General features: G+C 40.9%; 1 protein-coding gene across 6 annotated transcripts in view; it reads right to left on the bottom strand.

The window, feature by feature from the left end:
• Positions 1 to 26,660, bottom strand: part of LOC126481228 (endoribonuclease Dicer-like) — a 446,265-nt gene that overhangs the window by 211,576 nt on the left and 208,029 nt on the right. For all 6 annotated transcript variants that reach the window (XM_050104838.1, XM_050104837.1, XM_050104839.1 and 3 more), the window contains exon 10: positions 14,853 to 14,989. In XM_050104838.1, coding sequence (XP_049960795.1) covers positions 14,853 to 14,989 — 137 coding nt within the window. The remainder of the gene's footprint in view (positions 1 to 14,852; positions 14,990 to 26,660) is intronic.

Below are 26,660 nucleotides of genomic sequence, written 5' to 3' on the forward strand. Positions count from 1 at the left end.
CCTCTACTAACTCCACTTCTCCATCCTCCACACTGCTGGTTTCCACACATCCCTCTATTCCTTGGTGACTGGGTACACTGCCTCTGCACGTGTCCCGTATGCCCACACTTATAACATTTTACACCTGCTGTAAACACTGCTTGTCTATCACGTACCCCTGTTGCCAGATCTATTTCCTCACATTGAATTGTCAGCTGAATGGCTGAATACAAATCTTTTGGAGCCCTTCACGCACTTTCCACAACATATGCGATGGTAATTCCCTCAAAAATACATCAATTGCCCTTTGCTCGACCTCCTGCAACAGAATACCACTTTCTTCATTACTCTGACCCAACTCTTAAGTATACTCATTAATTGCTCTTATCCTGTCCGCAAATTTCTCTACCGTCTTCCCCTGCCTCTTCGTCATTGTATTCAACCTCTCCCTGAAGTACTGATTGCTATTCTGTTTCTTGTAAGTCTGTAAAAGCCCCTCCTTCAACTGGTTAAACTGTCCCGCGTTCCTTAAGGCCTCAGAACGCCTTACATATGTCTTAGCTGCACCCATTAATCTAATCTTGGCTACATGTAACAACTGTTCATCAGACCAACCATTCATCACAGCTGTAGTTTCCAAGTCCTCCACGAATGAATGCACATCCTCAGATGCATTGCCAGAAAACGGAATAATCAAACTCGCAGTGGCTGGATCAATCTCCTGCTGCGGCACCCTACGCAAAAACGGCTGATCCGATGTGGTTTCCCACTCACTTCTAGATGTTAATTCACTTCTCAACTGCATATTGACCGCTGTCAATTGTGCTACCTTTTCCCCACAAAATCTGTACCGCTTATGGTTCCGACATACCTTGTGTCCCTGACTCTGCCATTGTGTTGCTTTCATTCCCAGTTAGTCTCGAAAGCAAACATTTAAGTACAAGAATAACCTGACTTCCTACAGTTCTGTGTCATCATACACCAATACAAAAGTAATCAAATGCCACGAAAAACAACATCTTACTGCCCCAAACACAATAACACTTATTCTGGCAAAAAAATAACATGCCTCTGCAAAACATCTAAAATGGCCTACCAGGAGCCATACTAAAAATAAAAAAGGAAGAAGAAAGAAAGAAAATGTCCAACACTCAAAAAGAAAAATTGGTCAACACCCCCCACATTTTGTGACTGTAATGAAGGCGGTGGGCTCCAATGTCTTTCAGTACAGACAACGGCCATTATTCGGACACCAAATGTAGAGTGTACGTTGGACGAGGATGGGTTGTCAGGATGCGCCTTAATAAAACTCATACGAGCTTCCCAAGTGATTTATTATTTCCAGCTACAGAGCCCCTGTTCCTCTCGGTCTGCTTCACCGTGTCCCGCAATGCTGAGGACACCACTTCGTTGTCTGTGAAACGGCTTGGCATGGAATGGCTGCCTCAGGGACCCATGCAACGCACAGCTGTGTGTCAGCCTTGCACGGCCACAAAGTAGTGACAATGTCAGGATGCGCCAGCAGTCTGCTCAGCAGTCTTCACCCGCATTGTCTCAGTGCCGTCCGCTGGGAGCTGCAAGGTGCTCACGGCGTGCTTCCTCGCCAGCGTGGATAAGATTACGGTGACAAGTGCCCACGATCTAGCATCCGAATCTGTGGCCCTTGCCTTGGGATGCTTCTGGCGTGTGTTGGAAGCCAACAAGACTGCATGCGGTGGTGAGCCATGGCATGGCCTGCTGCTGGCTGGCTGCAGACCCCGCGTTGGCCTCAGAGGGTCGAACCAGCGACCAGCCATGGACTGGGACGCTGTCACCCCATCTGCTGCTGCATGTAGCCGGTGGTGTGACACACCCCGCCGTCCAGGAGAGCTCTCACACTTGAATGTCTTGTTAGTGAACCGGCACCTATTTAAATGCGGCTGTGCGCCTCTATTTTGCTAACGCACCACTCCGAGTCATGTACTCATAACACCTGGGTTGGGTCAGTGGGCCCCTTCTGCCTATAACTTGTGCCATGCAAACTGCTGCATCTACTCTTTTCTGGGGGTCTACACCCCTGTGGTCTCCATTCTACTTCACAACCGCCGGTAGCATAACTTACTGTCAACAGGCCTGCGCCTGGCCTTAACTTGTGTGCACCGAAATATTGAACTGAAGTTAATCTTTTCCCATCTTAAACTGTGTTCCCGCTACAAAGCTGTCGCACAATCCACTACACTGAACACATGTGATCCCACTAACAAATTGTTAAACTCCTGTAAATTCGGAACCGGGTACTTATTTGGTATTGTCCTTGCATTTAGTACCTGGAAATCGCCACAAGGTTTCCATGTTTTACGTTTTATCTTCCTTGCGAACTTAATGCAATGGTGAAGCCCACAGGCTGTCAGACAGACAGATCATGTTTTCCTTCAACAATTTCTCAAATTCTTGTTTTGCTATTAATTTCCGAGGCCGTGCAGACACTGGTGGACCTGGTGTGGTCTTGATGAAATGTTGCTTATTCTGTTTCGCATCTTTCTCCTCTAATTGTGGTGTAACAATCTCGGGAAAGTGTTGAAACAGCTGCATAAACTCATTTGTGGCAAATGTTTCTTGCACCTGCACCAGCAACCTGAAAAGGACGGGCAAGGGGAAGCGATAGAAGTCTGTGATGAGAGTACAAAGGAACATTGTCTGGCAGAGTGTGCAGGGACTAGGATGGCAACAGGTGCAGTGTCAGGAGGTTGAGGGGCAGGGAGATAGGGAAAGAATGAGCGAAAAGGAGAGAAGTGGGTGAGATTGGTGGGTGCATTGGCAGAGGGCAGCAAACAAAGAGGCTAGGAGACGAGAATGGAGAGGAGATGATAGGACAGAGGGGGTGGAAACTTTTGTGTGTTAACCAACTCTGCTGCAACCATTGCACAGCTTTTTATATTGGCATGACTACCAACCAGCTGTCTACCAGGATGAACGGCACCTATCAAACTGTGTCCAAGAGCAAAGTAGACCACCAGCGGCACAATATGCAACTTAGCACAAAATGCTCAATTTCAATCACTGCTTCGCTACCTGAGCCATCTGGATCCTACCCTCCACCACCAGACTTAGAGAAGCAACTAACTAGAACTGAAGCCTACCTTAAGAGTAATAAAACAGAGGGAAAGTATTTAAACCTTCAAACAATACCAGATGAGATACAGACAGCTGATAAGAGGAGAAAAATCCAAATCAATTAATGAGATTATTTCAAAATCAGCAAATAAAATGAAAACAGCCTGGGATATAATTAACTCATAAAGACAAAAAATACACGGAAAACAAATTAATCAGAAAGTATGGAAGTGAGTAATAAAATCATTACAGATAAAACAGAAATTGCCAGTATCCTGAATAATAACTACATAGATATGACAGAAAACCTAAACAAGGTGGATATGCGGAGGGGAGAGGGGGGCAGGAGAAATTTCACGGATTTCCTGGTTAAAAATACATCTTCTCCCACATGAAAATATATCTCTTCCCATGTAAAAATACACTTTTTTCCATATTAAGTGACAATAAACTTTCCCTTGGAGCTGTAACACTTGCAAATCCTTTGAATGGTACAGGTATTATAAACTGGCATAGATTATGCCAGCACTTTAGGAAATGAAACCCAGCAAAAAACAATGCATCTTCAATGCAATGCCACATGTACACTCCATGTTTTCGTATTATGAAAGTATATAAGTATAAATGGCACCAATTACACCATGACAACTTTTAAAGCACTGAAATTGAGATTGCGATGCAATTTTGTCAGCCAATCTTAGCTCACATTATGTGACTCACTAGCCAATGCCAGCAGAAATTCATAGCATAGGACTTGTGATGCAGTCAGCCAATAAACTAACTTTCAAGCTTAATCTTTTTTCGCATGTTACCCTTTAAGATATACCAAACACAAATATGCCGGTAAAGTTTTAAATAATGGCATAAATAGCTGGTCTCCTGAGCCCAAAATTTTTCCAAGTGACCAGTGCTCAAAGTAGTTAGTTTTGAATGAGAGTCCAATGTTCCTTTATTTAAGAAATTAACTGTACATTCTCAGACATAACAATATTTTTCTGCAACCTGCTGTAAATGTAAACAGTTGCGACAGTATGCTCATTGAAAGTAGTTTGTTGTTAGAAAGTACTGCACAGTCTTCATCTTGAAGTTTCTGACACATTTCACAGTCGGCAGACCCTGGCGTGTGTCATTTGCTTTATTGTAACTGGAAAATTTATCTGGAAATTAAAACAGTGAAAAATTCCCAGAATTCTAAAAAAGTTCCTTGATCTTTCCCAGATCAAAAAACATCCAGGTTTTTACAGGAGTTCATCCCATGGCACATACACCCTGCTAAAGCATGAACACAGTAACACAAGAACTCACTCAGCAAACCACAATGACAAATAAACCAAACCACTTCATGTTCCTAATACCAGTACCTAATGAGGAAGTGACAATGGTATAAAAAACTCAAGTCAAAAAGTCTGCTGGACATCATAAAGTGTCAAACTACCTAATCAAGCAGGTGGCAGCAAAATTAATTACACAAATGTTGGATACTATCAACTACTCATTCCAAGGAGTATTTCCCGATCAACTTACATTAATTAAAGTGGTACCTATATACAAAAAGGGAAAATATGAAGATCCTAACAATTACAGACCGCTATCCTCAGTTAAAGTAGTAAATGAGTTTTGCCATTTGGGGAGCAAAATAACTGATGATGGTCGAAGTAGAGAGGATATAAAATGTAGACTGGCAATGGCAAGGAAAGCGTTTCTGAAGAAGAGAATATTGTTAACATCGAGTATAGATTTAAGTGTCAGGAAATCATTTCTGAAAGTATTTGTGTGGAGTGTAGTCACATATGGAAGTGAAACATGGACGATAAATAGTTTGGACAAGAAGAGAATAGAAGCTTTCGAAATGTGGTGCTACAGAAGAATGCTGAAGATTAGATGGGTAGATCACATAACTAATGAGGAGGTATTGAACAGAATTGGGGAGAAGAGGAGTTTGTGGCACAACTTGACAAGAAGAAGGGACCGGTTGGTAGGACATGTTCTGAGGCATCAAGGGATCACAAATTTAGCATTGGAGGGCAGCATGGAGGGTAAAAATCGTAGAGGGAGACCAAGAGATGAATACACTAAGCAGATTCAGAAGGATGTAGGTTGCTGTAAGTACTGCGAGATGAAGAAGCTTGCACAGGATAGAGTAGCATGGAGAGCTGCATCAAACCAGTCTCAGGACTGAAGACAACAACAACATCCTCAGTATCCAGGCTTCTCCAAAATATTAGAAATGCACATGCTCAACAGACTAACTGCTTACCTGGAAAAGCATAATATTATAACTCCAGAACAGCATGGATACCAGAAAGGGAAATCATTAACAGAATTTACTGTACAGACCTTGGCCCCGTATGATAGTTTCTGGAGATTTTCTGGACTTATCCTTGCCATCTGACACAACAAATCATGCAGACCTAGTAAAGAAAATAAATAATACTGGTACTTGTGGTCAAGCAGCAGACTGGATAACATCGCATCTCTGTAACAGGATGCAATACATACCCATTAACAAGTTACACAGATCAGAAGTTAGAAGTATTAAGTACGGTGTACCTTAAGCATCTGTTTTGCAACCTATCTACTTCAATTTATTTCTAAAGGATAGCTGCTACTCACCATATAGAGGAGATGCTGAGTCGCAGACAGGCACAACAAAAAGACTGTCAAAAATAAGCTTTCAGCCAACAAGGCCTTTGTCAAAAATAGCCACCACACACACACACACACACACACACACACACACACACACACACACACGACTGCTGTCTCTGGTAACTGAAACCACACCGTGGGCAGCAGCTGCATTGTGTGATGGGGTAAGGAGGAAGTGGGAGCAGGGAGGCGGAGGGATAGCAAGGTAGAGGTGGAGAACAGGGAAGGGGCTGGATGGGTGAGGAGAATGACGAACGAAGGTTGAGGCCAGGAGGGTTATGGGAATGTAGGATATATTGTAGGGAGAGTCCCCACCTGCGCAATTCTGAAATGCTGGTGTCGGTGGGAAGGATCCATGTGGCACAGGCTGTGAAGCAATCACTGAAATGACGAATGTCACACACACACACACACACACACACACACACACACACATGACTGCTGTCTCTGGTAACTGAAACCACACCTGTGCGCTACTATTGCTTTCCCTTTCCCCTTCCCCTTCCCCTCCAGATTGCTGTGCGCATCCCACATTGCGCTGCATTCCAGTCCGAGATGCTGGAGATGGTGGTCACATGTGCATGAGGTGTGCTTGCTTGCTTGCTTGTGTGTTTACTGACAAAGGCTGTGGATGAAAGCTACATGTGAGTGGCTTTTAAATGTGCCTGTCTACAACTTCATGTGTCGCCTTTATGGTAAGTAGGATTCCATCTTTTCCTATATTGTTGATATTCCTATCTGGAGTTTCCATTGTTTAATAAGAAATTAGTGTTACAAAGCAAACTAGAATTAAAACTACTCATATACAATTTAAGATTCACAAAAATGTATTTTTTAACTCTGGTGTATGTATTGTAGATTATTTAGCAACATACATACACCAAACAAAATCCCATCAATTCATGACCATCAACACTCCATTTGGATTGGTCAGATACACTAGGATGCTTTTCAGATTGACAGTGCACCAAGATGTTTTGGAGCTGATTCAAAATATTCCAAACACATTCAATTAACTGGACGATATACACTGAGGTAACAAGTCATGGGATACCTTCTGATATCGAGTTGGACCTACCTTTGCCCGGCACAGAGCAGCAACTCAAAAGTGACAGGGAATCAACAATTCGTTAGAAGCCCCTTGCAGAAATATTGAGCCCTGTTGCCTCTATATCCATTCATAATTGCGAAAGTGATGCCAGCACATGACTTTGTGCATGAAGTGACCTCTCAATTACACCTCGTAAGTGTTGATGGGGTACATGTTGGGCAGTCTGAGTGGCCAACTCATTCGCTAGAACTGTCCAGAATTTTCTTCAAACCAATCACGAACAACTGTGGCTTGGGAACATGGCACATTGACATCCATAAAAATTCCATCATCGTTTGGGAACATGAAGCCCATCAACGACTGCAATTGGTCTCCAAGTCTCTGAACATAACCAGAGGACCCAGTCCGCCCCGTGTAAACACAGCCTACACCATTATGGAGCCACCACTAGCTTGAACAGTGCTTTGTTGACAACTCAGTTTCATTGCTTCTGCATCGTACTTGAACCCTACCATCAGCTCTTAACAACTGAAATCGGGACTTATCTGATGACGCCATGGTGTTCCAGTAATTAGGGTCCAACCAATATGGTTGTGAGCCCAGGAGAGACACTGCAGGCAATTTCACACTGTAGCAAAGGCACTCGCACTGGTTGTCTGCTACCATAGCCCAATAACGCCAAATTTTGCTGAACTGCCCTAATGGATACATTTGCCATACATCCCACATTGATCTCTGCAGTTATTCCAAGCAGGGTTACTTGTCTGTTAGCACTAACAACTCTATGCAAATGCCACTGCTTTTGGTCATTAAATTAAGGCCGTCGGCCACTGCATTGCCCATGGTGAGAGGTAATCCCTGAAATTTGGTATTCTTGGCACACTCTTGATGCTGTGGCTCTGAGAATATTGGATTCCCTACTGATTTCCAGAACAGAATGTCCCATGCATATAGCTCATACTACCATTCTGCTTTCAAAGTCTATTACTTCCCATCATGCAGCCATAATCACGTCAGAAGCCTTTTCACGTGAATCACCTGACTGCAAACGACAGCTCTCCCAATGCATTGTCCTTTATACCTTGGGTGCGCAATTCTACTGCCATCTGTATAGGTGCATGTAGCGATCCCATAACTTCTGTCACCTCCATGTATTAATAACTGGCACTACAAGATTGCAACATCCTGCAAACTTCAATCTACTGTTCCAGACATAACAAAATGGACTTAAGAGCAACCAGCAGAAATGTGAATTTTTTCTAGAACAAGTGGAATACTTAGGCTACATAAAAAACTAAACTCTGCTCGAACAGGGGATGAAGACCAAATGGTACCAACTGGCCGCTGTGTCATCCTCACCCCATTGGCTGCTGTGTCATCCTCATCCCACAGCTCTCCCACCCATATGTCAATTTATAAAACTGGAGCCACTACTTCTCAATCAAGTAGCTCCTCAGTTTGAATCACAAGGGCTGAGTGCACCTCGCTTGCCAACAGAGCTTGGCACACCGAATGGTCGCCCATTCAAGTACTAGGCCAGCCCAACAGCACTTAACTTAGGTGATCTGATGGGAATCATTGTGGCAAGGCCGTTGGCACTTTAGGCTACATACTGAGTCATAAAGGACTCCAATCGACTCAGGAAAAAGAGAGAGAGGGAGAGGGAGAGGGAGGGAGGGAGAGAGAGGGAGAGGGGAGAGAGGGGGAGAGAGGGAGAGGGGAGAGAGGGGGAGAGAGGGAGAGGGGGAGAGGGAGGGAGGGAGGGAGGGAGGGAGGGAGGGAGGGAGGAAGGGAAGGAGGGAGAGAGAGAGAGAGAGAGAGCAAGCTACAAACTTAAAAGACCTTCAGTCACTTCTCTGCAAAATAAATAATCACACATAATTTACACTTAATACTCCACACATCACAAGGTCCCTTAATAATCTATCAAGATATGTGCAAAATAAGTATGGTCTTTGCAGTGCCAAAGAGGCTTGAAGTTCAAATGTTATCCAAAGCCTAGTCCTTGTCTGGCAACATGACCCATCAGAACACATTATATTGGCCACTAACACATATCAATATATCAAGGCTGTACTTCTCACAAATGCGACAGTGGGCACGAATAAACAACAGCGTATGCACCTGAGACACTCACTTCAGCCCAGATCAGTTACTCACAAAATGGAAAAAGAAGCACTGGCAGTTATATCAGACATCCATAAATTCCATACATGTCTTTGCAGCATAAAATTTAACCTTGCTGATTTCCATGTTCTGTTGTAACACCCACCACCAACAGCATGACATGCTAATGTTGACCCTATCCAAACTCCATATGAAACCAGATCCCACATTTGACTCTTAAGACGCACTGTGCTTCCAAAGCACAGGATGACACCTTAAAAATTCACCCTCCCAGTCCACTCCCTTTCCTGAACTCCAGACATACTTTTCCCTAAAAATCAGCATCCAGATGGTACTGGGAGTACTGATCCTGACAATGGACAGTAAAGACTGTCAGGTGGTCATCCTGCTGCAACAGTTCAGTGGTTATTGACTTTGAACAGGCATCTGAATCCATATCACACAGTGACTTATTAACATAAGTACCACCATATGGGGTATAAAACAAGATATGGGACGGGATTTAGCATTTCATGGTGGGGAAGATGCAGTATGTTAACTGGATGGAGAGTCTTCTACTTATGTAGATGTAACTTTATACAGCCTCTGGAAAGTGTGTTGAGACTCTTGCTGTTCCTGACATTCATCCAAGACATTGCACACAATGTCAATAATAACCTAACTTTTCACTGATGGCAACTATCTTTAATGATGTACTGTCTGAAACAAACTGCACAAATATTCAATCTTGATAAGATTTAAAAATAGCGCAAAGATGGGCAATCAGCTTTACACCTTCAGTAATGTAAAATACGACAGGTCACACACAAGAAGAAAAAGGTAGTATCCTATGACTACAACAAAAATGAGCCACAGTTGGAACTGCTAAACTCTTAACAAATACCTGGGTGCAACAATTTGTAGGGATATGAAATGGAACATAGGTACAGTTGTTTGTTTATTTATTTACTACATGCCCCATTATGCACTATTTGTAACACTACATGTATGCATTTGTAATGTTTATGTTGTATGATGATGAAGATGACGCAAGGAGGGAGAGCCTACTCCTCACGAATAGCACCTAGGGGGCCGTCAAGCTTAACATCCCCATCGGACAGAGGAATCACCATCAATTCTGTCACAGGCCCAATCATGAGACACTATGGAATGGTTCGAGTTTTAAACCAGGATGTTGGCACAAAGTCTGGTGATTGGGAACTTTACACCACCACCTCTCCTCTCCTAACCAGATAAATACTGGTGGTGAAATCTTTTTCTATCACCAGGATTCGAACCAGCTTCCCCTGGGTTGAGCGCCACTGCACAAGTGTGCGTTAGGAACCTCAGTAATGGAGGCAGGTTGCATAGGTTCAGCTGTATATAAAGCAGATGGCAGACTGCAGTTCATCGGTAGAACAGCAACGAAATGCAACTAACCTCCAACAAAGACTGTATGCAAAACACATGTACCACCCATCGTAAATATTACTGAAGTGTGTGGCCCCATACCAAATAGAACTAATAGGGAATATTGAGTGTATACAAAAGAAGCACCATGAATGGTCAAAGCTTTGTTTTACTCATTGAAGACTGACATGGAGATACTGAAAGCAATTAACTGAAAAATACTTGTAAGACATACACGATCTGTCCTCTGAAAGTCTAGTTTAAACTGTCAAGAACTAGTTTTAAGTGTTGAATCTAGGAATATACCACAACTTCTTATGTAGATTACACTAATTACAGTATGCACAGAGGTGTTTCATAAAACGTTCACCATGCGCTCCATATGAGAATGGAACAGGAAAAATATCTAATATGGGAAGTACCCTTTCCCATGCACTTTACAGTGGTATGGAGAGTATATATGTAGCTGCAGATCTCTCCCATGTGGGCAGTGTCTTTCACCACCGTATAATAATTCTGTCTTAAGACTTGCCTTAAAACATTGCAGTCAGATCCCAAGTTTACTCATATTTCATACATGCTGCCTTTTACATCAGTAAGCAATGTAGCAAATGTAACTGCATTCATGTACCTTTCGCTTATTTAGTATTGTGATTTATTTTGATATTTCAAACAGTTACCATTCCTGTCTTGAAGTTTCTCCTGCTTTTACAGATGGTCCTATTTCGAAAATGGAAGACAATGAATTTTCCTGCAATAATTTCAGGTGTCTTTGCCAACGAGTACTTAGATGTTCTTAGTGAGAATGAAAATCCAGATGAAGGAATGTATTTATATGGATCTGAGGACAATACTAGTGACAGAGACAGTGACAATTTTAGGCCTGCAAAGAAGTGCAAGATGGCAATGTTGTCAAGTGATTCTGACACTAATGATGATGACAACTCTGTTCATGTGAATGATACATTTCTTATAATGATAACATTGACTGATGAGAAACTGGCATTCAAACACTTGAAGGTCATTAAGGGATCATTACATTTCCAATACAATGTGACTGTATAGCCTCTGTGATGTTTGGCGACAACTTGTTTGTATTGTTTTATCGTAATCAAATCTTAGTGAAATATAAAACGTTGCCTAAAGCATCCAGGTGGTCTCGTGTTACACAAAGAGACATGAAGATACTCCTTGGCCCAATTCTAACAAACAAAAAAGGATAGATGGAAAGATTACTCGTCAACAAGACACTCTAACAGCTTATTTTCATAGATTATGAGGAGCAATAGATCTGAACATTCTGGCACTTTAAGGACAATACAAAATTGAACAGTAGCTCTGAGAGACTCTTCAAAAATCAACCTATGTTGCATTATTTCCTCGATAAATTTAGCACACTTTATAAATAAAAGCAACAGTCTTTGTTGAATGAGATGATTCCATGGAGTAGGCTGAGCTTACAAATGTACAACCCTGCAAAGACTACGAAGTATGGGTTACTTGTTACAGTGGTGTGTGAGACTGTCACAGGCGAGAAATCCAATATGGAGATTTATACTGGTGAAGGTAAGAAACTGGAAAAGTCTGTCCTCCCAGTTCTTCATTATCTTCTTTTTATGTGGCACAATATCTTTGCTTTACTTCTTGGTGCTACAGCCCGTCTAGGGCCTTGGTCCACTGGCCAATATTCACCCACTCTTCGCTGCTGGCTTCTAACTCCCATTCTTCTCAAGTCCTTCTCCATGTTATTTAGCCAGCTGGTCCTTAAACGGCATCCCCCTGGTCTTCCTTTGAAAGCTTTCTTGACTGTGCTAATCTCCACCATTTTTCCTACATGTCCCAGTCAGCATAGACTATATTACTCTTTATTTCTGTCACGACATCTAGTTTGTTATAAAACTGTCTGACTTCCTTATTATTTCTGAGACACAATATTTACCAAGATAACTATTATAACAATACCTTTACTGCAAAGTTACAACTAAAAAACAAAACCAGAGTCTGTGATAATATTATGGTGAAAAGAATCTGTGATACTATTACAGTGAAAAGAGGTATACCATAAACCGAAAACCAAAGCATTAGGAATGAAGAAAGGTAATCTGGTTTCCTGTAGAAAAGGTGACATTCTTCTCCTCGTATGGAAAGACAAGCGGGATGTCAGAATGATCTCAACAATTCATGATGCTTCTGTTTCAAATACAACAGAAAAATTGGAGAGGATATATTTAAGCCTTTGTGTGAATCAGTATAATGCCCACAGGAAAAGGGTTGATACTGTGGATCAATACAGTTCTCACCATCAAATTCTATGGAAATTGATGACATGGACAAAAAAAGTCATCCTTTACCTAACAAACTGTGGACTTTTAAATTTGTTTAAAATTTACAGTGTCCAGAATCCAGAGAAGAAGAAAAAAATAAATTGTAAGCAGTTTCTATTTTCAGTGGCAAAATATTGGATTACTGACAATGATAATGAAGGCTCTCCAGACAAAGAGAGAGAAATTCCGGGCCCAGTCCATCCCTTAGAGGAAAAGGAAGAGTACTACATGAACAACCACCTGGAAGGCTACTAGGTGACATGAAGCATCAGGAATGTGTCTATTTCAAATAGTGGAAAAAAGGACTAAAAAAGAAATTTCCAGCCAAAGTCTATAGAGTTTGTGCTGCCCACAGAAAAAGAAATGAAACAATGCATACCTGCAAATTTTGTACAGTTGCTCTTCACAGAGAGAAATGTTTTACACAGTAGCATACATTGCAAAAGTCCTAGGAACCTTTGTTTATATAAGGGGAAGTCAAATGAAAACCAAACACTCAAAACAACAGGACCACGGAATGGCATGACATGACATAATGCACGTGCATTACAACATTTATCTCACTGGAAGAGGAGACGATCAACTCCTGTTTCGTAGAACACGGCTGGCCACGGACAGATCCACTATCGCAGCCACTCTTGCACTTCCTTGTCCGTCTTAAACTGCCATCCACACATGTCTTTCTTCATGTTGTCAATGATGTGAAAATCACATGGCACAAGATCTGGGCTGTACAGATGATGTTGCAGTGATTCTCAACCAAATCGCTGAAGCACAGCCTTCATCCGATTGGTTGTGTGGGGGCAGGCGTTATAGTGCAACAAGATAATTCTGTCTGACAACATTCCGGTACATTTTGACTTTATGGAGCATTAGAGTTTCTTCAAAATGTCTTCATAGCAATGCGCATTATTGTGGTTCCATGCTCGAGGAACTCTACGAGTAGAGGGGTCCCTGCACTCGAAGACAAAAGTCACTATGACGTAACTGGAATTTACGTGAAAACTTAGGATTTTTTTTGTAAAAGAGATGTGGGGTATTTTCACTGTTGCTTTGCTGTTTGCCCTCTAGCTGTAGGAATACTGTCTGACAGAACCATCCTGTTGCACAAAAAAACACCCTCACACAGCCTATCAGACAAAGACCACACTTCAGTGATTTGGTTGGGAAACACTGCAACATCCTCTGTACAGTTCAGTTCTTCAAAGTGGATTTTCACATCTTCGGTGACCTCAAGAAAGGCATACGAGGATGCTGGTTTCAGAAAGACAAGGAAGTGCAAGAGTGGTTGAGGTCGTGGATACACCAGTGGCCAACTGCAATGTACTAAACAAGGATTGATCATTTTGTCTCCCAGTGGGATAAATGTCTTAATGCATGTTCTGATCACTTCTGAATGGAACCATTCCATTGCCCTGCTGTGGTGAATTTCTGGCTTTCATTTGACTGACCCTCAAACATAAGTTCCACGCTAAATACAATACATGAAATAATAGTAACTGTAAAGGGCAAGGTCTTCTCAATAAATGGCTCAGTGCTAATATCTGCAAAGAGTCTCTGTGTGTCAATGCAGTACTACAAGCACAGTAACAATAGTAAATTTTTTGACAAAAGAACAGAGCAACAAATGGACGCTAGAGAATTAGGTGTATTTTTGTTTGTGTGATATAATGCATTTATTGTCATGTGCACTAGTATTGTGGATTATGATTTTTTACATGTAGTTTACAATTACATCAAATTATAGTTTGAAAAAAGTGGTAAAATTCATTAAAAATTGTTTCAAAATGTTGAGAAACGTTTTATGTTCATACACTGAAAGTTTACAATTAAAATTATGCAAACCTGATGAGCTGTAAAACTGTACATGGTCACATGCAAAAACAACAGCTAGCCACAAAAATGTCATTTAGTGTAATCAAACGACACTACTGAAAGGAGATCAGAAGCCTCGCTGAACCTTAAACAGGCCCTGATGTTATCGAATACATTATTTAGCCATTTTATACAATCTACAGAATAGCGAGATTTGCAGTAAGGACTAAGATCAATGTATAGCTGGGAAATCAGATCTAGTTAATTAAAAAGACCCTCACCTTTTCATGAGGGGGGGGGGGGGGGACTTGCCCTTATGGTGTGCTACCATGCTTTAGTGTATGTTCATAACTACCTAATATTGTTCAGTTTCACAGAATATTTCAACTAATTTTTTGATCCACTTAATAACAAATGAGACTCACATATTCACCAACTGTATAGCATATGGACCTTTCAGAATTGCATGACTGCCACAGGGTGTATGCCATTCCACACATTCATCTTCTGGCTCACCGTCGACCATATCTGCTTCCACATTTATAGCTCCCGGCCTCAGCACCTGTGAACAATTTACTCACTGTGTCTCAAAAACTTCAATTTCTATTTTCTAACACTGTCTGAAACACTATTTCAAAACAGAGTTCATTTTCTGGTACATCATCACTAACGCAAAAATGGGCCAACTGCTACTCTACAGTACCTTATCATGCTTTGTTAGTGTATTTTGACCCCTTTATGTAGGCTGTTCCAACTCTAGTGCCCACCCATGGGAAGCCAATACTCCACAAGCCACAGTAAGGTGCCACTACTTGTCATTTCCCCTCCTGTTCCACTAGCAAATAGAGCAAGGGAAAAACGACTGTCTGTACAGCTCCAGATGAGCCCTAATTTCTCGTATCTTATCTTCATGGTCCTTACATGTGATCTATGTTGGTGGCAGCAGAACTGTTCAGCAGTCAGATTTAAATGTTGGTTCTCTACCAGTCAGATTCAAATGTTGGTTCTCTAAATTTTCTCAACAGTCTTTCCCACAAAGAATGCCGCCTTCCCTACATGGATTCCCTTTTGAGTTCCCGAAGCATCTCTGTAACATATTTTGTTCAAATCTACCAGTAACAAATCTAGCACCCATCCTATGAATTGCTTCAATGTCTTCCTTCAATCTGACCTGGTAAGGATACCAAACACTAGAGCAGTACTCAAGAATAGTTCGCACCAGCATCATTTATGTGGTCTCCTTTACAGGTGAACCACTCTTTGCTAAAATTATCCCAATGAACCAAAGTTGACCATTTGCCTTCCCTACCACAGTTTCCACATGCTCATTCCACCTCATATCGCTTTGCAATATTAGGCTCAAATATTTAAACAACTTGACTGTGTCAAGCTGGATGGTAGTGATACTGTATCCAAACATTACAGGTTTGTTCTTCCTACTCATTCGGATTAACTTACATTTTCCCACATTTAGGGCTAGCTGCCATTCATCACACTAACTGCAATTTTTTTTGTCTAAGTCGTCTTGTATCTTCCTACAGTCACTCAACTTTGACATCTTACTGTACACCATGGCATCATCATCATCAAACAATCACAGGCTGCTGCCCACCCAGTCCACCAAATCATTTATTTGTGTGGAGCAGTACCATCACGCTTCCCTGGGGCACTCCTGATGATACCCTTGTCTCTGACAAACATTCGCCATCGAGGACAACATACTGGGTTCTATTATATAAGAAGTGTTCAAGCCACTCTCATATCTGTGTACATATTTCATATGCTCGTATCCAAATTTTATTCATCCAATATTTTGGGAATGAGACAACTTAGTTATTTGTAACACACTTTGCACATAATATCAAACCTTTACAGAAACTTTTTCTTGCTGACGACCACCACAAAATGATGAAAGGAGAAGTTTTATTGCTTACTGCATTTTTCTGATGTGATTTTCAGTAAAACAGTCACATCAGGCATATCATGACATTTACATTTATTGCTTCTTTGCTACTATCTCTGTTTGCAACACTTTCAGGAGACAGTATCCACATTTGCTGCTAAAATACCTACAAAATTATATCATTGTATGAAACATAGCTCAGGAGATATAAGGGATGGAGGAAATGGAGAGAGAGAGAGAGAGAGAGAGAGAGAGAGAGAGAGAGAGAGAGAGAGAGAGGAAATGGAAAGGGAGAGGGGGAAAGAGGTGACGGTAGTAGAAAAAAAAACATGGAAATGGATAGAGAGGGAGTTATAGACGGGCACAGAGACATAGGGAAGGGCAGATGGGCAGAGAGAGGTGGTAATGGCAGGTGGACACAGGGGCGGGGGGGGGGGGGGGGGGGTGGCGGGGAGGCAGGTGGGCAGAAGAGAGAGGGGGGACTGGCAGTGGGGTGAGAGAGAGGGGGGGGGGGGAGAAGCAGGAGATGGAAGTGGACAGAGAGAAGGTGGAGATTTAAAAAGAGAAGGGCAAGATGGAAAGAGAGAAAGGGGACAAGGAGACAGACAGAGGGAAGGGGAAGGAGACAGACAGAGATGGGGTCAGAGGAGACAGACAGAGATGGGGTCAGAGGAGACGGACAGAGAGAGGGGCAGAGAATATGGGCAGGGAGAGGGGAAGAGAATGTGGGCAGGGAGAGGGGAAGAGGATGTGGGCAAGGAGAGGGGAAGAGGATGTGGGCAGGGAGAGGGGAAGAGGGTGTGCAAAGAGAGAGAGGCAGATAACTTGGACAGAGAGGGTGGCAGAGGATGTGTATAAGTAAGAGGGAGAAGGAGAACATGGAACAATAGAATTGAGATAAAACTCTAGGTAGGAATATCAATATTTCAGGAAAAGATAGATTGCTACTTGCCATAAAGAAGACAAGTTATGTTGCAGACAAGCACAGGTAAAACACACCAACAAAAAGCTTTTGGCCACAGCCTTCATCAGCAAAAGAGAAACACACACCATTCATACATACAAGCAAGCACAACTCATGCACACAAGACTGCCAACTCCGGCAACTTAGGCCAGAATGGGATGAAAGGAGCAATCTGGATGGGGTAGGGAAGGAGAAAGGATAGTAGCATGCAGATGGGGGAGAGAGGAACGTGGTCTGGCAGTGTGTGTGGGGACTGGAATGCCAACAGGCACAGCATCGGGAAGTTGTGGGGCAGGGAGTTGGGGAAAAAAGTGAAAAAGCACAGAAGCAGGGACAGATGGATGGGCCCGTTGGCCGAGGGTGGCAAACAGAGGATGGGACACGAGAATAAGGAGGGGATGGAAACAGTTGGGGGGAGGGTGTGGGGACAATAGGTTACCGTAGGCTGGGCTAGTTACGGGAGTGGAGAATGTGTTGTAAGGATAACTCCAATAAACTTAGTTAACAAAATATGGTGGTGGAGTAGAGAATCGAGATGACTCGCGTAGTGAAGCAGTCACGGAAATCAAGCGTGTTACATTCAGCTGCACAATGCTCCACAGGGTGGTATACTTTGCTCTTGGCCACAGTTTGGCAGAGTGGAGTGATTCAAGAATTTCTGTGTAAATTCTAGAACCACTCAGCCTTCTACAGTCTCGAACACATGATATTCTGGATATGAGTGTGGGATGGTAGAATCCTACCTACTGTGTATCACATGTTTGTGTGTGCAGGCTTAAAATCAGTCGTGGGAAGAAAGTAGACACGGCGGATGAACGGCACCAACAAGTACCTGTTGGGTAATCCGTAGATGTTTTAGTGAGTGTGTAAGGAAGAACAATGGAGTTTATATGCAGCACTGTCCTTATTGGGTCACTGACTACTGTTATTAAAACAAAAACAGTTGAAAAAGAACTCTTCGAAACTCTTGACGTAACCTTGCTATAGGCAAGACTTATTTTCTGATTTATGTTAAGAAAAGTTATGGCACCAAAGCCAACTTTCTTTTAACTGTAATTCAATTTGTTTCTGACATTTGACTGTACGAGAGACTTACCGGAAATTATATATTTACATTGAAAGTGGGAGTTTTATAGTGCATGGAAGTCAAATACATTGTTAACTGATTTTTTTTATTCTCGAATCAGAAACATACAAATTTACAGTAGCCATACACATCAATAAATATGTACATATATATACACAAATTGTATTTATATTACATGTGCCCAGTACTTTGCAACCTCCAGGGCCCTTGGAGTGGCTTGCAGGAGATCAATCTTCGTGCAGCATGTAGGGCACAAAAGGCACTGGAGCATGTGGCTTGTGGTTTGTTCTTGTCCACAATCACAGGACGTATCTTCTGTTATGAAGCCCCATCTCTTCAGGTTGTCTCTGGATCGTCCGACTCCTGATCGTAATCTGTTTAAAGATTTCCACACCAGCCAGCTCTCGTTGTGTCCAGGTGGTAGTTCCTCAGCTTCTGGCGAGGCGTCGACTTCTTCCATAACTCCAGCCTTGCTTGCCTTCTCTGGTGAAATGGTGAGCTTCTTGGATGTGCTCAGGAAGCTCTTTCGCGATCTCAGCCGTTGCTGTGGTGGATTATGTCCGTGCAGTGGATGGGCACTGTCCTGTTCCACTTTCAGTCTCTCCTTGTTGGCAGCCACTGTTCTGCGTATCCATGGTGGCGCTATTCCAGCCAGGTAGTAGAGCTTATCAGTTGGGGTATGTCTTAAGCAACCTGTGATCAACCTGCAGGTTTCGTTGAGAGCAATGTCTACTTGTCTGGCATGAGATGACCTGTACCAGACTGGAGAAGCATATTCAGCAGTAGAAAAGCACAGTGCCATTGCAGAACAGCAAATAGTTTGTGGATGTGATCCCCACTGTGTCCCCGCTAGTTTGCGAATTTGGTTGTTTCGAGCGGAGATTTTCATTTTGGTGTTCTTGCAGCGAGTTTTGAATGTCAGAGTTCTATCAAGAGTGGCTCCCAAGTATTTAGGTGCGTGATGATGCTGGAGTTGGATGCCTGACCATGCAATATGTAGTTCACGATTAGCTTCCCTGTTCCTTAAATGAAAGGCACACACTTGTGTCTTCGAAGGGTTTGGTCTGAGTTGGTTCCGATTGTAGTAGCTTGACAGTGTTCTAAGTGCTGTTGTCAGGTTTCTTTCCACTCTTTCAAAGCATGATCTCTGGTAGCAAGGGCTAGGTCATCTGCATATAAGAATCTCCTTGTGCCTGGGGTCAATGGCTGGTCGTTGGTATAGATGTTGAAGAGAAGTGGAGCCAAGACGCTTCCCTGAGGTAGACCATTTTTCTGCACTCTCCAGCGACTGCATTGTCCTTGAAATTCAACAAAAAACCTACGGTTTTGGAGTAGGGTGCTGAGCAGTCTAACAAGGTGGGCGTTGTTGATCATATTATATAGTTTTGCCTGGAGTAACCGATGATGGACAGTATCATACGCTGCTGTGAGATCCACGAGGACCACGCCTGTTACTTGGTGGGTTTCAAAACCATCCTCTATAAACTAAGTGAGATTCAAAAGTTGCTCTGTGCAGCTTCTGTTTGGTCGAAATCCTGCTTGTTCGGGTATGAGAAGAGGGTCTATTACTGGTAGGATTCTATTCAGAATCATACGTTCTAACAGTTTATAAAGGTGACTCAAAAGGCTAACTGGTCTGAAATTCTTGGGATGATTTGCTTCCTTTCCAGGTTTCAGAAGAGATATCACCCTGCTCTTTCGCCAGATCTTTGGTATTTGCTACTGGTTCATGCAGTTGTTGAAAAGCTGCAGGATCCACTTTCTCGTTTCTGGGCCGAAATTCTTGATTTGCTCCATACGGATGTCATCTAGACCGGATGCTTTACCAGTTTTGTTAACTGATGAAAAGCATAGTTTGCATGTCTAATTATTTCATAAGTAGAAAGAGTCTAAAAATTCCTGTACCCATTATTTGATGGAGAAGAGGTCAAGAGGGATTCCAGCAGCTGGCTATCCAGTAAAGAAGAGTGGCTGCAAATTCCCAGTAAAGAAGTGGAAGGTGGTTTGGGGAATAAACCGAAATAACCCAGATTCACACTCACACTTTATAAATCAGAAATGTTGGAATGTGGTGATTTGTGTGAAAGAACCGAGAAAACAGGAAATTTTAGTACAAAACAAGGAAAGAAGCTGTTACGTGTTGCCGTAGCACCCAAACATAATAAGACAAGGGAATTACTCCGAGAAATTGGAATATGTTCAAGTATCCAATGGAGCAAAATTTAAATGGAAAAACGGTGAGGAAATGAAAATTCACAACGATAAAAACAGCAAAGAAGATTTCAATGTATTTGCCTAAGAAGAAGTACGTATAGAATACTTCAACCAAGAAGATCCAGTGCGGGGAGTATACAGCTCTCACACACATCACGGGGATGCAGACGCGGAAACCAACACACACCCGATGCCACGGCACCAGCTGCTGTTCACCGGTGCTTACCTGTCTCCACATCCACTCACCTACGCAACAAGAATTCTACGCCAGGTGAGCATGAAACAAAACTTGATTACTTTAGCACAAAGTTGTAGAAGATACTGTTGAGTGAACTTTTATTGTGTAATTATCATATTTAAAGTTAGTTTTAAATGCTTACAAGAGCTAAGGCATATAAAAGTATGGAAAATATACAACAGGTTGGGGAAACTCAAGACCAAGCAATGGATATGAAAATTAGCAAAGACGTGCTTGACTGGGCTGAGTTGATAAATTTAATCAAAGCTCAGACTCTTAAGTTAAACTCACTAAATTCTCAGAGTGTGACTGTAAGTAAAGAACTAGACTTAGTAAATTCTCAGTTAAATACCCAGAGTGAAGCTTTAAATGCTTAGAGTGAAACATTGAGTATTCAAACGACAAATTTAGGTTTGTTAAACACCAAAGTCAGCTCTCAAAGCAAAGACTTTAGTTATCTATGCAAAGGCATGGGTGCTTTGAAGACTGAGTTCGATACAACAATTAATAAAGTAGAGAATTTAAAAGTAGATTTAAAGAATTAGTTGAAAAATTCTCTGACCACTCATATAAATCTTATGTTTACTGACCTTAGTCAGAAACAGAGTAACACTTTTCAAGATTTATCAAAAAGGTTAGAACTTAAAATTTTGAGAGCAAATGTAATAATGTAGAATCCGAACTTACTAAAAAGTTAGGATCTTTTGAAAATGTGTACAATGTACAATGTTAAGTATAATGATTTAAGGCAGGGGTTGAATAATCTGAAAGAGAGTGTAGATAAGCAGAATGAATTAATGCCAGTCATCCAATCGCAAATTAAAGGTGTCAATACACGGGTAGATAATGTAGAAAGAAATTTCAAAGAGAAAATAGCTAACTCTGATATTATAAATGTAATTAGTTTGGAGGAACAATTTGGAGAAATTATAGATCGAAAGGTTACCAAGAGTATAACATCCGGACACATATCGCCTATTCCTTCTTCCCAACTTAGTGATATCAGGAAGGGTATGGTCAACCTGTGGAGATACTTTAAGCTTATCGAAGATAAAGTAGAAAAAGGGGAACTTCACCTAATGTTGTATTAACTAGTGAAGCAGTGACTGATCTGCAATGGGGAGCTAATTCAGTGTTATCGAGACAATTCCCTAAATTTAAGCCAGACGGAGATGTACATCCGATCTTAAAAAGATTTAACCAAGCTTTATCAAAAAATTGGGAAGATTCCACGAAGATCGAATTTGCTTTGGGGTATCTTCTAAGGGAAGCATCAGAATGGGGAACAGTAAATGTTGAGAATTTTTCCTCTTGGGGAGAGTTTCAAAAGAAATTTAAAGAGAAGTACTGGTCTGCCAGTGCTCAAGAAAACTTAATATCAGATCTGTGGGACCTAAAATATTATAATAATACTTGGGGAGCAATAAGGAAATATTTTGATTGGCATTTAACACGAGCAAAGTATTTAGATACGCCAATGGAAGAAGAAGCATTAGTACGTATTTTAATTAGATGACTGCCAATCTACACGAGAAAAGACATCTTGTCTTTTGTTGACGCACTTGATGCAACAAATAAGGACCGCAATGAAACTTTACACCAAAGTGAAAGTTTGAACTACAAAAGAAATAGCGGAAATAATTTTAAAAAGCATGAGGCAAACTTAGCAAAAGTACACCAGTACAGTAAGAAAAGTTGTAACGACAATTATCAAAAGAAGCATCCACCTTCAAATTTAGATCCGGTAGCTTCTCAAGAATTTGTAGCGAGTAACCAGAAAACACAGAATGGGACTGTAGTATCTCGTTTCGGTAACCAACCCATAATTAGTAGTAATGAGGAAAACAGTGTTCGATCTGGATCCAGGGCCAGCGCCCAGGTGATGGAGATATATTAGGAGACATTATTCCATATAGGTATGTTAACTTTACACACAAAATACCCACAAAGGAATGGTTGCTGCTTGAAGAACCAATCTTAGCTACTAATAACCCACAACCTATAATAGCAGGGACAGTGGAAACATCCGAGGTTAACATATTTATAGAGTCAGTGAATGAGATATCACTCATCTCAAATGCATTTTTTAACTTGATACAGAATAAACAGCACTTACCGTTATTGCCAGTGACTGGAGTATACATAATCAGGATAACGGGAACAAAAAGTAAACTTGTAAAATATGAAACTCAAGTGAACTGTAGTACTGCACATACGTTATTTCGTCAAACCCTATTAATAGTAGAGAATATTAATAGAGATGTACTGTTTGGTTTAGATTGGTTGTGAGAGTTTAAAGTCATCTTAAACTTTGACGAACATCATCTTTGTTATGGTAGAGGGGACAGTAGATGCTGGACGCCATTTGTAACAAATAGTTGGTTGATTGGTTGGTTGCTTGGGGAAGGAGACCAGACAGCGTGGTCATCGGTCTCATCGGATTAGAGAAGGATGGGGAAGGAAGTTGGCCGTGCCCTTTCAGAGGAACCATCCCGGCATTTGCCTGGAGTGATTTAGGGAAATCACAGAAAACCTAAATCAGGATGGCCGGACGCAGGATTGAACCATCGTCCTCCCGAATGCTACAAATAGTCACATTGAGGAAGAAACAACTGAGTGTCAGTGTCTACGAATAACAGCTACAGCACAATTATCACCAAAAATCGATAATGTGGATCAAGTAACACATAGAACTGATATACAAGACAAAGTTAATGAATCCCTAGTATTAACCGATCAAGAAAGATGAGATTTGTATAAAATTTTAAAGGAGTGTGAAGTGGTGTTTTCTGATTGTCCAGGTAACATCAGCGACTTTATCTGTAAGTTCAAAATCAAAGATGACACTCCATTCTTTTGCAAACCATATCCAATACCAATGATTTTGAAGGAAGCAGTTCGGAATGAGATTAACAAAATGATTGATAATAATATCACAGAATGATGTTCCAGTGTAATGAATAATCCTCTGGTCGTGATGAAGAAAGCTACAGGTGGGGTACGATTAGTCTTAGATGCTTGAACATTAAATTGACATATAGAAACAGAGAGAGATCGAACAATTAATATCGATGAATTGTTATCCAAGTTTGAAAAGGTGAAATTCTTTAGTACAATGGACTTTATCCGGGATATTGGCAGATACAATCCAGAATCCAAAAAGTATACAGCCTTTTTATTTGATGGAAAATCTTACCATTTCAATGTATTGCCATTCAGACATAATATCTCTGTGTCCGTTTTTATACATGCGTTAAGATGAAGCAATAGGGAGAGATTTATTGAAGGATTTGATAATATACATAGATGATATCTTCATAATATCAGCTACTTGGGAGGACCATTGTTTAACTCTGTGCAAGACTGAAAAAATTTAAAGAAAAAGGTATTACGGTGAAGGTGTCTAAATCATTTTTCGCGCACCGAGAACTTAAGTTCTTAGGTCATATTATAGGCATAAAGGGAATTAGACCGGACCCTGAACACATAAAAGCTATCAAAGAATGTCTGCACCCCAAAAATGTAAAACAATTAAAAGGATTTATAGGTATGGCCAGATACTATCGATGGTACATACGAGGACAAGAGTCAAATGACCTGAGGCTTTTAAGTTTATTAAGAAAGGGAGTACCGTGGACTCGGGATCAAGGTGCAAATGATGCATTTGAAAATGTCAAAAGAGCACTTGTTGAGTCACCCATATTACATCATCCAGTTATGGGCGAACCATTAAAATTTTCGACAGATGCATCTGATTACGGTGTTGCTGCCAAACTTTTCACAGCTACCGAAAAGGAACTATTGGCGATTGTGTGGAGTATTCAAAAGTTTCAAACACTAGTATGGGGATCAGAAATCAATATTTATACAGATCATCAAGCTTTATCCCTTCTGATGCGTAATCAATTACTACACAGTAGGTTGATGCAATGGATGCTTTTCCTACAGAAATACGATATTAAGATACGATACGTAAAAGGTTACGAAAATATTGTACCTGCTATTTTATCACGGCTACCCAACATCATTGTAAAGGAAATGGCTCAAAGAATAAGAGCAAATATCCATCATGATCCTTAATAGATCATAAATTGTTTTGGAGAGACAGCATAACATCACAGCGTTGGTGCTTATGTATTCCGAAGATAATGGAAGACGAACTTGTGTGGTATGTTCAGGATATGGACACTTCAGAATCAAAAAAATGTATATCCCATATGAATAAGTTTTATTATTTCAAGAAACTGGGTCATAAAATACCATATTTGTTTAGAGCCTGTGAAACTTGCCAGAAAGTAAAAGAGAATGATACTCATGCGAAACACAAAATGTATCCTATTATTCCTAAGTCATTACACGACATCACAGCAGCAGATTTTTTTTGGACCAAATGCACATGGAGAGATAGGAGTATTATATATTTTGGTTATCATAGACTGCTGGTCAAAATATGTTAAACTATATGCCATTACAAGAGCAAATATGCAGATGGTTATACACTGTTTACAACAATACTTTCTAGAAGTAGGTAAACCAAAACTGTTTCTTAAGAATAAAGGACCACAATTTGTGAGTAACGAATTTAGAGAATTCCTAACGTGGGAAAATATTCGACAAGTGTTAATATCCAATAATAACCCATCATCAAATCTATGTGAACAAGTAATGGAGGAAATTGGAAAATTATGTCGTATTTACTGCCATGAAAAACATACTTCGTGGGCAACAAAAATTAAGGACTTTGAACTTATCCTAAATGATTACCCCATTTATTGACTGGGTTGACACCTTTAGAAGTTATAGGCAAACCTTTTATAGGAGAACCTCTAATTAAGTGTTTTAATTGGCCTAAACAACCTAGTGTCAATTACGAAGTAAATAAAGAAATAGTTTCTAAGAATTTAATTGAAAAGGTGCTACAAAGAGTAAGTAAGCATAACGGCTGTGGAACCTCAGTACTAAGTTGATGACTTTATTCTTATAAAACAACATCTTCACAACTCGACTCTGAACAAAGAGACTCATAAGTTTTTCCAAAAATATGAGGGACCATACAGGGTACAAACAGTGAGCCATCCTAAGACGTTATTTTTAGTAGATCCCACAACTGGATTAGAGAAGGGGAAATACAATGTAAAGGATGTAAAATTGTATATCCCCCAGGGACAACATCTGAGTTAACGGGAGAAGTAACAACCATCGGATGCCAAGTTGTTTTCAGTGTTTCTTCCAAAATAGTTTTCCTGCACTGAATTCCTTTAAAATCTAGAACTACCCTGTAATCTTATTGCTTAGAAACTGTATATGACTATAAAATAGAGAACAACTAAAGAGAATCACAGAAAAAAGTGATATCTAGACAAAATTAATTGAACAGAGTATTATATTTGTGGAAAAAGCCGTAGTGTATAGATTTTCTATTTTGTATAGAGTATTTTATACCTTTTATGAGATGTGATATAAATGGGAGGGTTTACATATTTTTCTTTTCTTACTTCTCATTTGAGGACCTGTCTATTTTTCCCCCCTTTTCATATTCACAAACTTCTATCACTAAAATCCTTCCTTACTTTCGTGTTTACTAGAAACTTAAATCTTATCTTTAGATAAGAAGGCCGAAAAATCAGGCTACACTAACAAACATTCACATATACACAAATATACACTTCTACATAAACATTAAATTACATAAGACAAAGCTTATCACGATGTGAGAACCGCCAGGTGTTGTAGGGGAAAACATGTGTACATATGTAAATATGGGCCCATATATAGGAAGCTATGACGGTTCTACATTGAATGTGCATAAGAAGAGGCACGCATAAAC

This window comes from Schistocerca serialis, chromosome 5 (genome assembly GCF_023864345.2).
Source record: "Schistocerca serialis cubense isolate TAMUIC-IGC-003099 chromosome 5, iqSchSeri2.2, whole genome shotgun sequence".
NCBI lineage: Eukaryota > Metazoa > Arthropoda > Insecta > Orthoptera > Acrididae > Schistocerca > Schistocerca serialis.